Source organism: Parus major, chromosome 1, assembly GCF_001522545.3.
Source record: "Parus major isolate Abel chromosome 1, Parus_major1.1, whole genome shotgun sequence".
Classification (NCBI taxonomy): domain Eukaryota; kingdom Metazoa; phylum Chordata; class Aves; order Passeriformes; family Paridae; genus Parus; species Parus major.
Genome location: NC_031768.1, coordinates 84,074,611 through 84,087,547, shown reverse-complemented (window position 1 = coordinate 84,087,547; position 12,937 = coordinate 84,074,611). Strand labels below are relative to the sequence as shown.

Genomic DNA, 12,937 nt, shown 5'->3' with positions numbered 1-12,937 from the left:
GAGAATAATGCTGGCACAAGAACAAATGGACATTAACCAAGAATGAATAAAATCTGACTGGAAGATAGAAAAAAAAATCATTTGCAAGGATCAAAGGAATGAAGCTCTGGAACAGCCTCCCTGTGGGAATGTTAAGGAGAAGATTCTTCAGTTACTTAACCATAGAGCTTGGTAAATTTATATAAAATTTTACACAACAAGGTTGCCCTTGCCAGCAGAAGACTAGACTTTACTGAGGAGACCCCTTTCAATACTATGTGTTTGAATTTTGCATTGTCTATATGAAACATGCTTGAGAGTATCTGAATGGACTCTCAGGATTTACTCTGAAATCTTCTTGATCTGGACCCTGAGAAAGTACGTCAAGCATTTCAGAAAGAGGACAAGAAGAGGAAAAGCATTGGTCAGGAGATGTGAGAGTATCTCATAAGATTATGCCTTCCCAAAATATCTATTCCTCTTCTTGAGTACTATGGGAATCCAGGGTGCACAGATGAGAGATAAGCATCTTTAGATACCTAAAGGATCTAAACTAGGGGAACTCCTACCTGCAATTTTATACTCCACTGTCTTGGCACCCTTTAAGTCTAGAAAGTAAGTTTGTCCCTTCCCACAAAGGAGAATGTAATCTCTGGTCCCTAGTAGATAAAGCTTCTCCAAGGAGCCAGAAGAACTGTTTCCTGATGACAAATGGTTCTTTATGGTTTTAGGAACATAGAAGTTTAATTTACCATTAAATTACAAGGTTCACTAAAATTCCAGTGCTGTGAGGATGAAACTGAACCCTTCTAGTATCTTGGTTTGATAGGAGAGGAGGCCTTTTTAAGATGCATAGAGAAAGTAAACCATTTAAAGGAAAAAAAAAACCCAAACCAGCAGGTGTTAAAGGACTTGGAACTTCAGAAAGTTCGAAGACAACAGAGATGTGTAAGCCAATATATCTAGGAGAACGGACCTATAAGTACTACCATTTCTGAACTGATTCACTGCACAGAGAGCTGACCATCACTTACACTACACAGATAGGATGGTATAATATTCCTCATTCCACAAACAGTGCACTTCAAAGCACTTGATGAAAAGACGATACAAAATAAACTTTATCCTCTCCTTTCCCCCATGCTGGGGAATAAAGCAAAGAGATCATCTTCTTTCTGAATTGCTTCTGAATGTCACCACAGCAGGATGGCTTAATCCTCAGAGATTTACACCACCATAATCTTGCAGCTCTGATTTCTCATAGCTAGAAGTCACCAATGATCCATTATTCCTGCTTGTGGTGTTAACTGTACTTGGGTGACTAAGAGAATTAAATACATGAATAGGATTTTTTCAGAAAAGGGGGAGGAAACTCTTTATGTGAAACTTGAGTACATGTAAGTGCTGCTGAAAGTTTGTGGAGGGCTTTCACAAACATGGCAGGTCTGCCATGCAAGTGAGAGAACAGACCAGGGAAACAATATAAAAAGTGGGATAATTTTGAAACAGAGAAGCGAAGACCATCATAGTCAAAGGAGACTGTCACCAGAAGTTATCCTGCAATTTGTATGACTGTTGGTAAAATAATCTGCTCTTAATGATCTGTACAATTAAAGGTTTCTCTAATTAGTTCAATTATAAGCAACATCTACTGGTACTTTTCTTCAAGGCAAACCTCACCACCACTTGAGACAAGACTTAGAAGAAAAGGCTATTTATTATCTTTTCTTCACTGTCAGTAGGAATGCACTGATGGATGTTCTTACCAAGCCTCACAGACAGCAGTTGAGCTCTGGTACAAGTAGGACATGGTTGTGAAGATACAAATACCTGAAGGCTGAGAGAACAACAACCGCTTTGAGACCTGTAAAAGCTTCTCTAAGACTAAAGGTGAGAAGCAAAGCATCAGCTGATCCCTGCAAACTACAAATGCTTGGTAAAATGTCCCAGAACCAACCCAACTCTGAAACTACCACCATGCTATTCAGTGGTTATGGGAATCCAGAAATCCTTAATCAGATACATCCTCTTATAGGAAGATGAAGAAGTTACTGACCAGAGCTTCTACACTTGTAACTGTACAAATGAGGGAACTGGCTTCGGTCAGACCTTGGGTTCTCATTTGCTCTCACGCTTCAGAAGCAGCCCTTGCAGCCACCCCTGAATTCTAATGCTGTTCAGCAACTTTAAAATTCAAACTAGCTGTTTATATATGCATCACTACAGTGTTAATGTGGTTAATGATTATTTTTGAAGAGTAAGAATTGATATTCAGTAATAGAAATTAATCTGATGTACCATCAGATCCAATGACATTCTGAATGGAGAAGCTCTCTCTAAAATCATCACCTCTTTTAATTACTATAAAAATAATAGGCACCTCTTCTCATTTTAAGCATTACCAGTGTTAATTAGGCCTTAGTTTAGAAGACTCTGCTCTGAGTCAAGTTAGAGCTTCTTGGTTTAATTATGCTGATGTTTGCTATTGAAACTTGCCCTTCCATTTAGGAACAATTCTACATCTTCTCTGACTGGTTGATTGTAAAGCTGTAGGAAAGATTCAGCAGTAAATCAGGCTCACCCTTTGACAACAGAGGATTACTGGGAAGGGATTTCAACCAGAAAGATGTTAATAATTAAGAAAGCCAAAAGGGCATGAGTAATTTAGTTTTGAAAAATGCACACCATGCAGTTAGCCAAGTAAAAAACCATGTACTTTTAATGTTTCAGCTATTGCTAATCTTTCCAAAAGCAGCCATGCATAGCAAGAGACAATCTTTTATTCTCAGTATGTTGCTTAACCTGTTACCAACTGAAATACTCACTAAATATAATGTGTTTTTATTACTGGGCATAAAGGTGAGTCCAAAAGCTATATAGAGGAAAAATGACAGCTACAGAAGACTTAGTTAAAAAAACTGGGCCACTGAATGGGCAAATCAGTACTGAAGGTTCCTTGCCAGGCTCTGCAGGTTGATTTTTCGTCTCTTCTATGCCCTTAATGCTTATTTGCTACTTTTTGGTGCAACCTTCTCCAACACACGTTGAGATGAAAAGGAGAAGTCCTGGGGTTTTGAAATGCAAACTCCTGAGATGTGGAACATTAACAGTAGGTTCTGATCATGCTCCCTAGTGACGGCCCATATCCTTCTCTGAGGATGCCACCATGATTACTTCATAAGGGCACAATAAATCATCCTTTTTCCCCGATCTAAGAAAGAGAATGTACTTTTTCCTCCTAATTTAAATAAAGTCAAGCATGATTTTTTTTGGTGCTAAGCAATGAGAGAAAACTAACTACCACTGTACAATCAATTGATCCATAAAGAGGCGCCCAAGGACAGCTACCAGTTGTTGCATTCCACCTTCAGTGGAAGGTGGAAATATTTGAACTATGGACATTTCCTCATCATTATGATTAGTCTGTTCAAACATTTTTCCTATTTGCAGTTGTTCCTGAATCTGCCTTTAATGCTCAATGGAAAAAAAAAAAAAAAAAAAAAAGCAAAACACTGAATTGCAAATTCACCCAGAGAAGTGAAGTCAGTAGAGCAACCATGTTTCTTGTCACACCACACAAGCCCTATATAGCAAAGACTTCATTTTAACTGTTCATGGAGCCAATATTTGAACATATCTGCTCTTCATCCTCAGCCTCTTACAGCTGCTATTTTTGATTACTTAAAACCGGAAAAGAAGAATAATACTACAGAAAAAAAATTGATTTGTTCATCCTGATTTTTGGTTTGTTTAACCAGCAAACATATAATGCTTGTGTGGTTTCAACACTGTGTTGCTGTTAGTGTCAAATCAGACATGTAGAAAAATATTTAAGTCCAACTCAATTATATTTATTGTCATATGGTTGTATTTAACCATATGCATGCTATTTCAATATTTTTCAAAAGCTAAGTGCATTGTGGGACTGTCTGTTTCTATTAAAAAGTCCTAAAGTAATTTAGCTCATTGCTCTGATTAGTAAATAACTGATTTTTATTTTTTTAAACAGCAGATGATCTCTGTTCTCTAACAGTTCAATTCCTTTTCTTCTTTGTTGAAGAAAGACCTGGGTCCTAGACTTGCATTACACTGACAAACAGGAGCATAAGGCTGGATTTTGCTCTAGTGTACATTAATGCAGCATCCTTAATTTCTACAGATCTTACAGATTTATGCAACCAGAGGTTTTGGAATCATAACATTTTTGTATTAGGAAAAAACCCCAATATATAATTAGTTAAAGCTTTCATGTAAGAGTTGGCAGTTGTGGATCAAAAACATGAAGACTGCACACAGAAAGTGCACTCACCTGTGTTACAAAATGGACCACAGACATTTAATTAAAACACATCACTGTACATGGCTCCTGCTGTATTCACAGACACTTATTTTCTCCTGACTTGCCTTACCTGAGTGAGAAGGGTGAGGATGAGCGATGACTTGGAGGGGAGGGCAGGGACAAGGGAATGGGTAGGAACACTAATACAATGTTAACACAGGATCACAGCACTTACAGAGGTATTTCCTACCTAAATGACTGGAAAGTTCACCCTTCCAGACATTAGGGACCACTTTGGTGACAATGAGGAAGAGATGCAACCTCAACACAGCATGTTCACGGTGCATTTTTAAAAAAGAAACACAAAGACAATAGGAAAAATAGGAAGGAAGAGCATACCTTTCACTACCTTATCCAGATAGTGAGCTTGGGAGATAAAAGACAGGACATTTAAGGTAGGATTGAATAAGTGCATTGCGGCTTACTACGAGACTGTGCAGGTGCTAGAAAGGCAAAGGAGAGTTTGCTGTGATACGAAAAGAAAAACCTTGATTATGAGGAGAGAAAAAAGGAAGAAGGGTGGAGCACAGTGCTCCTCAGTCAAATGGCTTGAGAAGGCTGTGTTAAGGCATTCAGTCATCTTTGCTCATTAAGATTGGAAGAAAACCGGGAAACTTATATATATATATTTATGTGCTTTTATATATATATATATATAGGTATATATGTATATGTGTGTATATATATATATATATATATATATATCAGGATATTGCAATGCTCTGCTCATTTGCAAGTCTCCTTCCACTTTACTGACTGCTTTGCATTTCATTAGGAAAGCAGAGATATTTGAAAGTCCTCCACCTTACCTGATTGTCTTATATTTTTCCACACAAAAAGGCACAGTTCTGTGACCTTACCAGACTTGTAGAGGCTTTTTCCTGGATCTTTCTAATGGTAATATACTGCATTTATGCAGTGTTTTCTAGCCCCAGATGTAATTACTTTACAAATATTAAATTAACCTCATGGCAACTCTACCAGATAGGCAAGTATTAATATATTAATTTCAAGGAGGGCTAAAGAGAAAGTAAAAAAATAAAGTTGTAGGTGTCATGGGATCAGTCATATACCCAATTCCCATGGAACACCGATTTGGAAAACCACTTTATTCATCTTGTGGTGTCAAGCAGAAAGCTGGTGGCAAAGACATGTCCCGCCTTAGAGAGCCCTCGTTCATGCCAGCAGGCGGCACTCTCCGTCCTAACACCACCTGGTCTTTATTAATAAAAGAGAGGCTCTGAGTCTTGTATTTCTCTATTTCAATACCTACTTAAACATTATTTCCCTTGTTCTCTTGTCTGCTCCCTGCAATCTCAGCCTCAGTTGTGTCCTGGTACTTTTTGAAGAAGTTTTTGTTTCTGGTTCGTTCAGGCAGACTGTCCACCTGGGAGGTCATTGCCCTTGCAGGAATTATTTTTCCATCCTGTGAATGTGATGGATCTGTATAGGAACTATTGTCAGTAAGTGGAGAGGGCTGGGATAGCTCACCTAGTGAGTGCAGGGCAGTTATGAGGCTTGGCAAAGAGGTGAATTAATCATGTTGATGTGGTGGGAGCGATGCAGGAAGCACAGCATCACCATCTGCTTGGATGGTGGCTGAAGCCTAGGAAGGTATTTCTTGGATTTTGACATCCACAGCAGCCCAACCTGTTAACTCAGGCAGTCACTGTGCAGCTGATGGCAGTGAAGGCAACAGCCAGTGCCAACCATGTGTCAGTTACATATCAGGGTTTTCTTGCAATGTGAAAAATAATGGGGCATCCTACAGGACTAGCAGGAATGTTTCTTTTCTAAACCCATACAGTCTAAACTTCTAGCATTTAAGTATCAGCTTATTCCCTACTGACACTCCTTTGTAAACCCTGTGGGCATGTGGGACATGCTGAAAAATTATGCAGGAGTTTAGAAGAAAAGCTACTTTTCTAAGGTGTCCTCTGCACCTAAATGTACCACCACACTCAGCTCGATGTCACCAGCCTACTGCTAGAAGCCACTTGAGAGCTGCTATGGGAGGAGCTCCTGTGACCATTTTTTAGTGTGAAAGCCCCTGTTTCACCAGCCTGAGCTAACTTGGTTTGCTTTGTCTGGGAATGATAACAAGTACTTCTCTTGGCTCACAGAGAGGAAGGGAAGAGAGAAGCGAGAGATGATGCAGGTAGGTCCTTGAGGAGGACTTGTTTCCCACTATGCTCTCCTTCATTTCCCAAATATTCTTTTTCCCTTTATCTTTCCTATGAGGTGAAATGGACAGAGCCTCAGGGAAATCACTGGAGTTAAACTGAGATTACACAAGTGTAAAGGAAAGGAGAAAGTAAATATCCACTGCTGATCCAAGGACAGCATAAGAAGTTTATGCTACAGGGTCAGGGAAAACACTGTCTTTGAAGCTCTTCTGTGCTTAATATTTACTGGCAAATATGCTGCCAAACTATTTAAGGCCAGATTACCTTCAGATTGATTCAAGATCATGTCAGAACAAAGCAGCAAGTGTGTATTTTCCAATGATTGCTATAACCATGGTCTTCTCTTGCTCAAAGGTACCCATCTCAACCACGTAGAGTGAGTGCCAGAGGGTCACACAGAACTCAGCTTCTGCTGTGGATACACTTGAGCAGTGACTGTTGGTCAGAGGGTAGAATCACAGAATCATTAAAGTTGGAAAAGACCTCTAAGATCATCAAGTACAACCAGTAACCCAGTACTCCCAGGTCTATCACTAAACCCTGTCTCAAAGCACCACATCTACAACATAGCAAGAACCTTCTCCGCACTGGTAGGCTTATTTTTATCTTGGGCCATGCATGGACTGAGTTGCTTTATGGATTCAAAGAGCACAAGTGATGCATTAGAAAGCTGGAGGAAAGAGACCAGGATCCACCTGTAAAATCCCTTGTCTGGATTCCAGCTGCTCCAGCAGAAATGGAGAGGCACTGATTAGAACCTCAGCTATTCAGAACATGCGTGATTACTTATGCAAGAGGACTGTTGAAAAGCAAACTTAAATGGGCAGATTTCTCAAAAATCAGAGTTTTGCTACGTAAAACAGACCCCAGGCTGATGGAGATGTAAGCAGAAGCCAGGGTGGGACAGGCTGTCTGCCTGTCTGTCTGGGCATTGTTATTGCATGCATCACCCTGCATGCCAGGACCGGATTTCCAAAAGGAGTTAAACATGTAGCTTTTGTGTAGATCAATGGGGATTAGGCACTGAGGTGCTTTGAAACCCTGCTAGGTAAGCTGTGGAGTGTTTGGAGAGCTAGCTTTTGACTCCTCAGTTCTCCAGAGACTCTGAAGTATTAAGCTGCAGCAACTAAACTTACAGAGGTGGCCTTGGTCTTGTGTCCAGGCTGTTCAAGGATAGTGAATATCCTGATTCCACCATTATTTTTCAAAATAACCCTGGATGAATCATACAAGCTGGAGAGGGAGTTTTCACAAGGGTTTGTAATCATAGGACAAGGGAGAACAGCCTTAAGCTGAAGGAGGACAGGTTCAGATTGGGCATTAGGAAGAAATCTTTTACTGTAAGGGTGGTGAGGCAATGGCATAGGTTTCCCAGAGAAACTGTGGATGCCTCATCCCTGGAAGTGTTCAAGAAAACATTGAATGGGGCTTGGAGCAATCTGGTGAAGTGAAAGATTTCCTATCCCTGTAAGCGGTTGGAACTAGATGATCTTTAAGGTCCAAACAATTCTGTGATTCTATTATTCTTTATTGAGCCCAGGGAATTTTCAGTGCTGCTTCTCAAACTCTTAGAGCAGCCTACTATACAACTGAGCTGTAATTTGGCCTTTCAGAGCCCACAATAAGAGGGTTTATTTCATCTTTAAACTCAATGCTCCTAAAACCCACCATGCTGCTCAGATATAGTTTGGGCCAGAACAGAAGAAACTTGAGCTGCTGCAATGTCTCTAAGTAGGGATGAACCTGGAACATGCTGGAGAACCCATCATGGGAGTCTGGCACTGACGCTGTTGTCATGGTGTGTTTTGTTCCTTTCAGAAACTGACAGAACCCTTCTAGCTGCGTTTCAGGATTCCTGCAGTTTTCTGCTCTACCCTCCTGCACTAAGTTTGCTGAATTGGGATGATGAATGCAAGCTTCTGCATCAATTTCCTAGTTGGGAATTAACTGGGGTTACTCTAATGTAATCTCTGAATGTGAGCAATCAAGATAGTACATTCAGCGACACAACTCTTTGTAGGAGCAAACAAAATTAATCCACTGGAATCAGAGTACCTTGAACACCGTAAGAAAGAGCCTCCTATGACCTACAAAACAAAAGGATGTCTTACTCTCACACATGCTTGACAGGAAAATGGAAGAAGTGTCCCTTACTGGTATTGTCCATTTCTACTGTGTTACCTGCACACACGGCAATACTGGTAAAGCATCACTTCAGCAATGGGGTTTTATGCTTGTCAGTGCTAAAGCAAACCGGGCCATGACATAGACATATACGGAATTACCATCAACAGAACAATTTGCCATGCAGGGAAATTACACAAGGACAAGGGAATGCTTTCCACATACTTAATGTAATTCCAAGTCAATGTCCTTTCATTTGTACCAACATAACTAGCTTATTACTTCTACTAAAGCCATTCAATTTTCTTGGGTATTTACAACTTTGCCAAATCTCCTTTACATTCTACACATTTATCAATGAAATATTCTGTAGGAAATAGTGTTTACAGCTTCAGAGGCAGGAGACTATGTACAAATTTGTTGCTAAATCACCATGCAAGGAGATGAGAAGGGGGGGGAAAGTGAAAAGAAACAGAATTACTCCAGCACTCTAAGTATCAAAGAATGATTCCTAAACCGAGGCAGTACTGCAACAGTAAGGTAGCAGCACAGGAAATGAGAGTGTGCACCAGTAAAATCTCAATGCTGACTGCATTGCAGTGCTGGCCTTCCCCATGATAACATTTATACTTAGAGTGAGGAATACTACAAATAAATTTAATTACCATGAAAGGTAAAAGCTTGTTGTTCGAAAACTGTCCAGGCGTATCAGCTGTGTGCAGAATTATCATATACTGAACTAATGGCATTTTGGTTTTACAGCAGAACTAATAAAATGGCACTAAGGGGATGAATCAGGCTTTTTTTTTTTTTTTTTCTCTGCATAAATGAGTTCCATATAAAGCTATCCCCTGGATCTTGGGCCTCTTGCTGAATTTTTTTTTAATACACTTTCATGAATCTTTGTTGCTTTCCTAATCAAACTGCTTGAATAAAAGGCAATAAAATATTATTGCAGAAATAGAGGATTTCAATTAACACAGGACTGGTCTCTTTTAATTTTAAAGTCATTTAAGAAAGGTAGGTTTTTCAATCCCTTTCTCAGGAAAAGAAATGAAAGCTGCTAGGGACATCGACAAGAAAGCAGAATGCAATGTCTGATGAGACAGAGGAAGTTTTAAAAGCTAGATATTTTTCATTAGGGGGATGCATGTGGAGACCATAATGTGATAGGGTGACATTAGCATAAATAAATGATAAGTAGAATTGAGCCACAGATATGGTTTGTACCATTATCCTAATGCTGAAATTAAAATACTGAGATCAGGCTTCATTTCCTGTCTTCGTGGGTGCAAATGCACCTGGTGCTCAAGCAAGGGAAGCGATGCCTCATATAACTAAGCTGCTAATCCACACAATAATTATGCTGATATTTGCCCAGGTATTTCTAGTGGTTAGTCTTGATGAAGTGTGATTTTCAGTTATCATGACATAATGAAAGTAACATAGAGGTAAATTTTCTTGTCTTTAAAAGAAGCTGATTAAAATAAAATGGCTGGAGGAGAATTTTCATTCTGGAACAATTCTTCTAAAGTCAACTGATTTTTTTCAGGTCCACCAAGGCATTATTGAGAACAGAACTGAATTCACTAATTGAGTTTTCTATTAATATACAATAAAAGGTATCTGGGGAATTTAGGGTTGCTGATTTTATAGCATGACTATGGAAGGGGAACTGAAGAGGCTGAATGCATGGCAATCAGAAAGAAGGAAGAAGGGAAAATGCATTAAGTAGTTAAGTGAGAAAAGGAAAAAGGTGAAGCCAAGGCAGTTCATTAATGATGCTGCAAATTGCTTAATATGAGAACTGAACCTCTTTGCATGATTTAGGCATATTATTGGCTTCTTATTAATAACATCAATAATAAGACACATGACAGAGAGAGCTTGTGAGTAGTGCCAGTGCATGAGGAATACAGAAGCAAAGAGAGAGGGAAGTGAAATGGTTAGAAAGGTAGCAGAACAGACCAGGGATAAGCAAGACAGAGTTAAATACCAGCCAGAAATCATCTGACTGCAGTTTCCTCTTTTATACTGGCAAGCAAAGTGACAGTGCAAATAATGTAGCAAATAAAAGGAAAGAAAACTTAAAATCAGATGCATGTTTCTAAAAATGTTGTCACCATAGTGCAGAGGAGTCTTGGAGGCCACAGAAAGACCTCTTAAGAGAGGTAAGTGGGATGTTTTTAAAAAAAGCTTCTAGCTGACATTTAAAGGCTTGTCAAACACCACATAGGTGTACTTCATGTCTGATAATAAAAAATATATATAGCCATGTCACCAGCAAATGAAAGGACATTTTGTCTTGTTCCCACATGAAAATGTATGATATCAGAATTTGAAGTCCAAGAACAAAGGTGCTCATGCTACACTAAGTCACAGATATTCAATTAAGCATGCACCCTTTCTCCTCCCTGATCATCAATTATTCTCTTAAAAGGAGTCGGGTTTTCTTTCTCCCTACCAATAGTGCAGTGCTCTCCGTTCCAGCCCGGGCTGCATTCACACTTGCCATCCCGGCAGGTCCCGTGCTCATTGCAGCGTGGGTGACACGCTCGCTGATCACAGGCTGTGCCCATCCAGCCCTCCTCGCAGCGGCAGGTGCCTCCGACACAAATGCCATGTCCTCCGCAGTCCGCTGCACAAATCTCTGTGGGAGAGGAGACAACAGAGAGGAGGGGATATGTGCAGAGAGAGAGAAGGGAGAGGGAGAAAATCCAGAGTGTTATTGTTAAGAAAAGCAGACACACTTCACTACCTCGCCTTATGGGGCAATGAAAGGAATTCCTAGAGCTCATAACGCTAATCCTTCCTGACAATAGGAATCTAATAAGTATATTACAAAAAAGAAATGGACATGGATTGCAAGGGTCTGCTGTGATTGATCCTCCTATTTGCTTTCTAATTTTCTTGCACTCCTCGGGCTTTTGTGATGTGCAAATCCAAAGGGGAAGGCTCTTCCAATAAGCAGAACGGAAGTCACATTTAATTAAAATCTGGTTAAATGTGGAAACAATGTGCTGATAAACTACTGATGCTAAAGCTAAGTGCTGGGAAAGCCTGTTTATGACTTCTTAAACCATGGTTCCAGGGATGGGATTCATTATAATACTTCTATCTTTAAAATTAAGAAAGGATATTTCTATTTCTACCAAATCTGCACATCTCCTATGTCCCTACTCTCCTACCACCCCATTAAAAATCTCCTCTCAGACATTCAGAGATATAACTATCTTTTGTGAGCCACATGCACTGGAGCTGATAGGATGGTGCTTGTTCTCAAGTCTTATCAGAGTTAATGGAAGAAGAGTCACAGCCGGATATTTTAATACTTACCTCCAACAAGCAAAGAGCTAAAGGACCTTGCCTTTTCAGGGACGATGGCCTTCCCAAACCACCCTGAGCCTCAGTAGGCCTGAGGACACAGGCATATTTTTGCCAGCACTAGACTTTTGTCTAAAACCTGGCATAGTCTTGGCATGAATTTGGGAGATGTGTTTTTATCTACGCTGTATTTGTCTGGAATAACAGAGACTTGGTGGAGAAGATATACCCATGAATCAGGTGTTGAAGTGCCTGTTACCACCATTACTACACAGAATTGGTTTCAAGGAAAAAAAACAAAGCCCAAATACTGATGCAGATGAAATGAAATGCAACTATTTCTTCTCCAGACTTATTACTTGGCTGCTACTTTACATCTCTCATAAGCCCTCACTACACTCTCCCTGCCTCAGCTGAAGGAGAGGCAATTCACAGTATTTCAGCCTATGAGGTCTTCTCTCTGACTTCTGCCTGGCGCATCTAAATTCCCAAATGTTTTGACCTCAAGCCTTCTGCTTCACTGAGCCGTTTTATAGATTTTACAGGGTAAGGACACAGTTCCTTTTGGGGACACGGAGATGTGAACAGAAGAAATGCTGAGCAGGGCTGGGCTGGAAGCACAGAAAGGGGTACCAGTGTACTCTGCAGTGCACATTTTTTTCTGTGTCACTGGCTGCATATAAAATATTCAAAACTACTCAGCCTGCATTAACATCACACCTGACTGAAATTCAGCTGTACATATGTTGCTTTTAGTCTTTTGCTAATGAATACCCCATTTACAGGACACTTGGGCTGTTCAAGAACTTCTGATATGCTCCTGATATAGGGCTAGAACATCCACTTCAGCTCCAGGAGAAAAGTGGTGCACCACAGCAGAAAGCTGTGAGATCTTCAGCCCCTTATGATGAAATGGATCAGAGAGTTCTTTGGAACAGTAATTTATGATAGGAAAAACAGTAATGCCTTGCAAGTCTAGAAAACA

The 12,937-nt window shown here is 40.0% G+C and overlaps 1 protein-coding gene across 7 annotated transcripts in view; it reads right to left on the bottom strand.

Moving 5' to 3' along the window:
- The window catches only part of TENM4 (teneurin transmembrane protein 4), a 591,710-nt gene that overhangs the window by 110,411 nt on the left and 468,362 nt on the right, over positions 1-12,937 (bottom strand). For 4 of the 7 annotated variants that reach the window (XM_015638720.3, XM_015638758.3, XM_015638785.3 and 1 more), the window contains 2 exons: positions 11,093-11,278; positions 4,658-4,684 (listed from right to left, as the gene is read on the bottom strand). In XM_015638720.3, coding sequence (XP_015494206.1) covers positions 4,658-4,684; positions 11,093-11,278 — 213 coding nt within the window. The remainder of the gene's footprint in view (positions 1-4,657; positions 4,685-11,092; positions 11,279-12,937) is intronic. The other 3 variants (XM_015638767.3, XM_015638777.3, XM_015638826.3) reach the window with 1 other exon arrangement.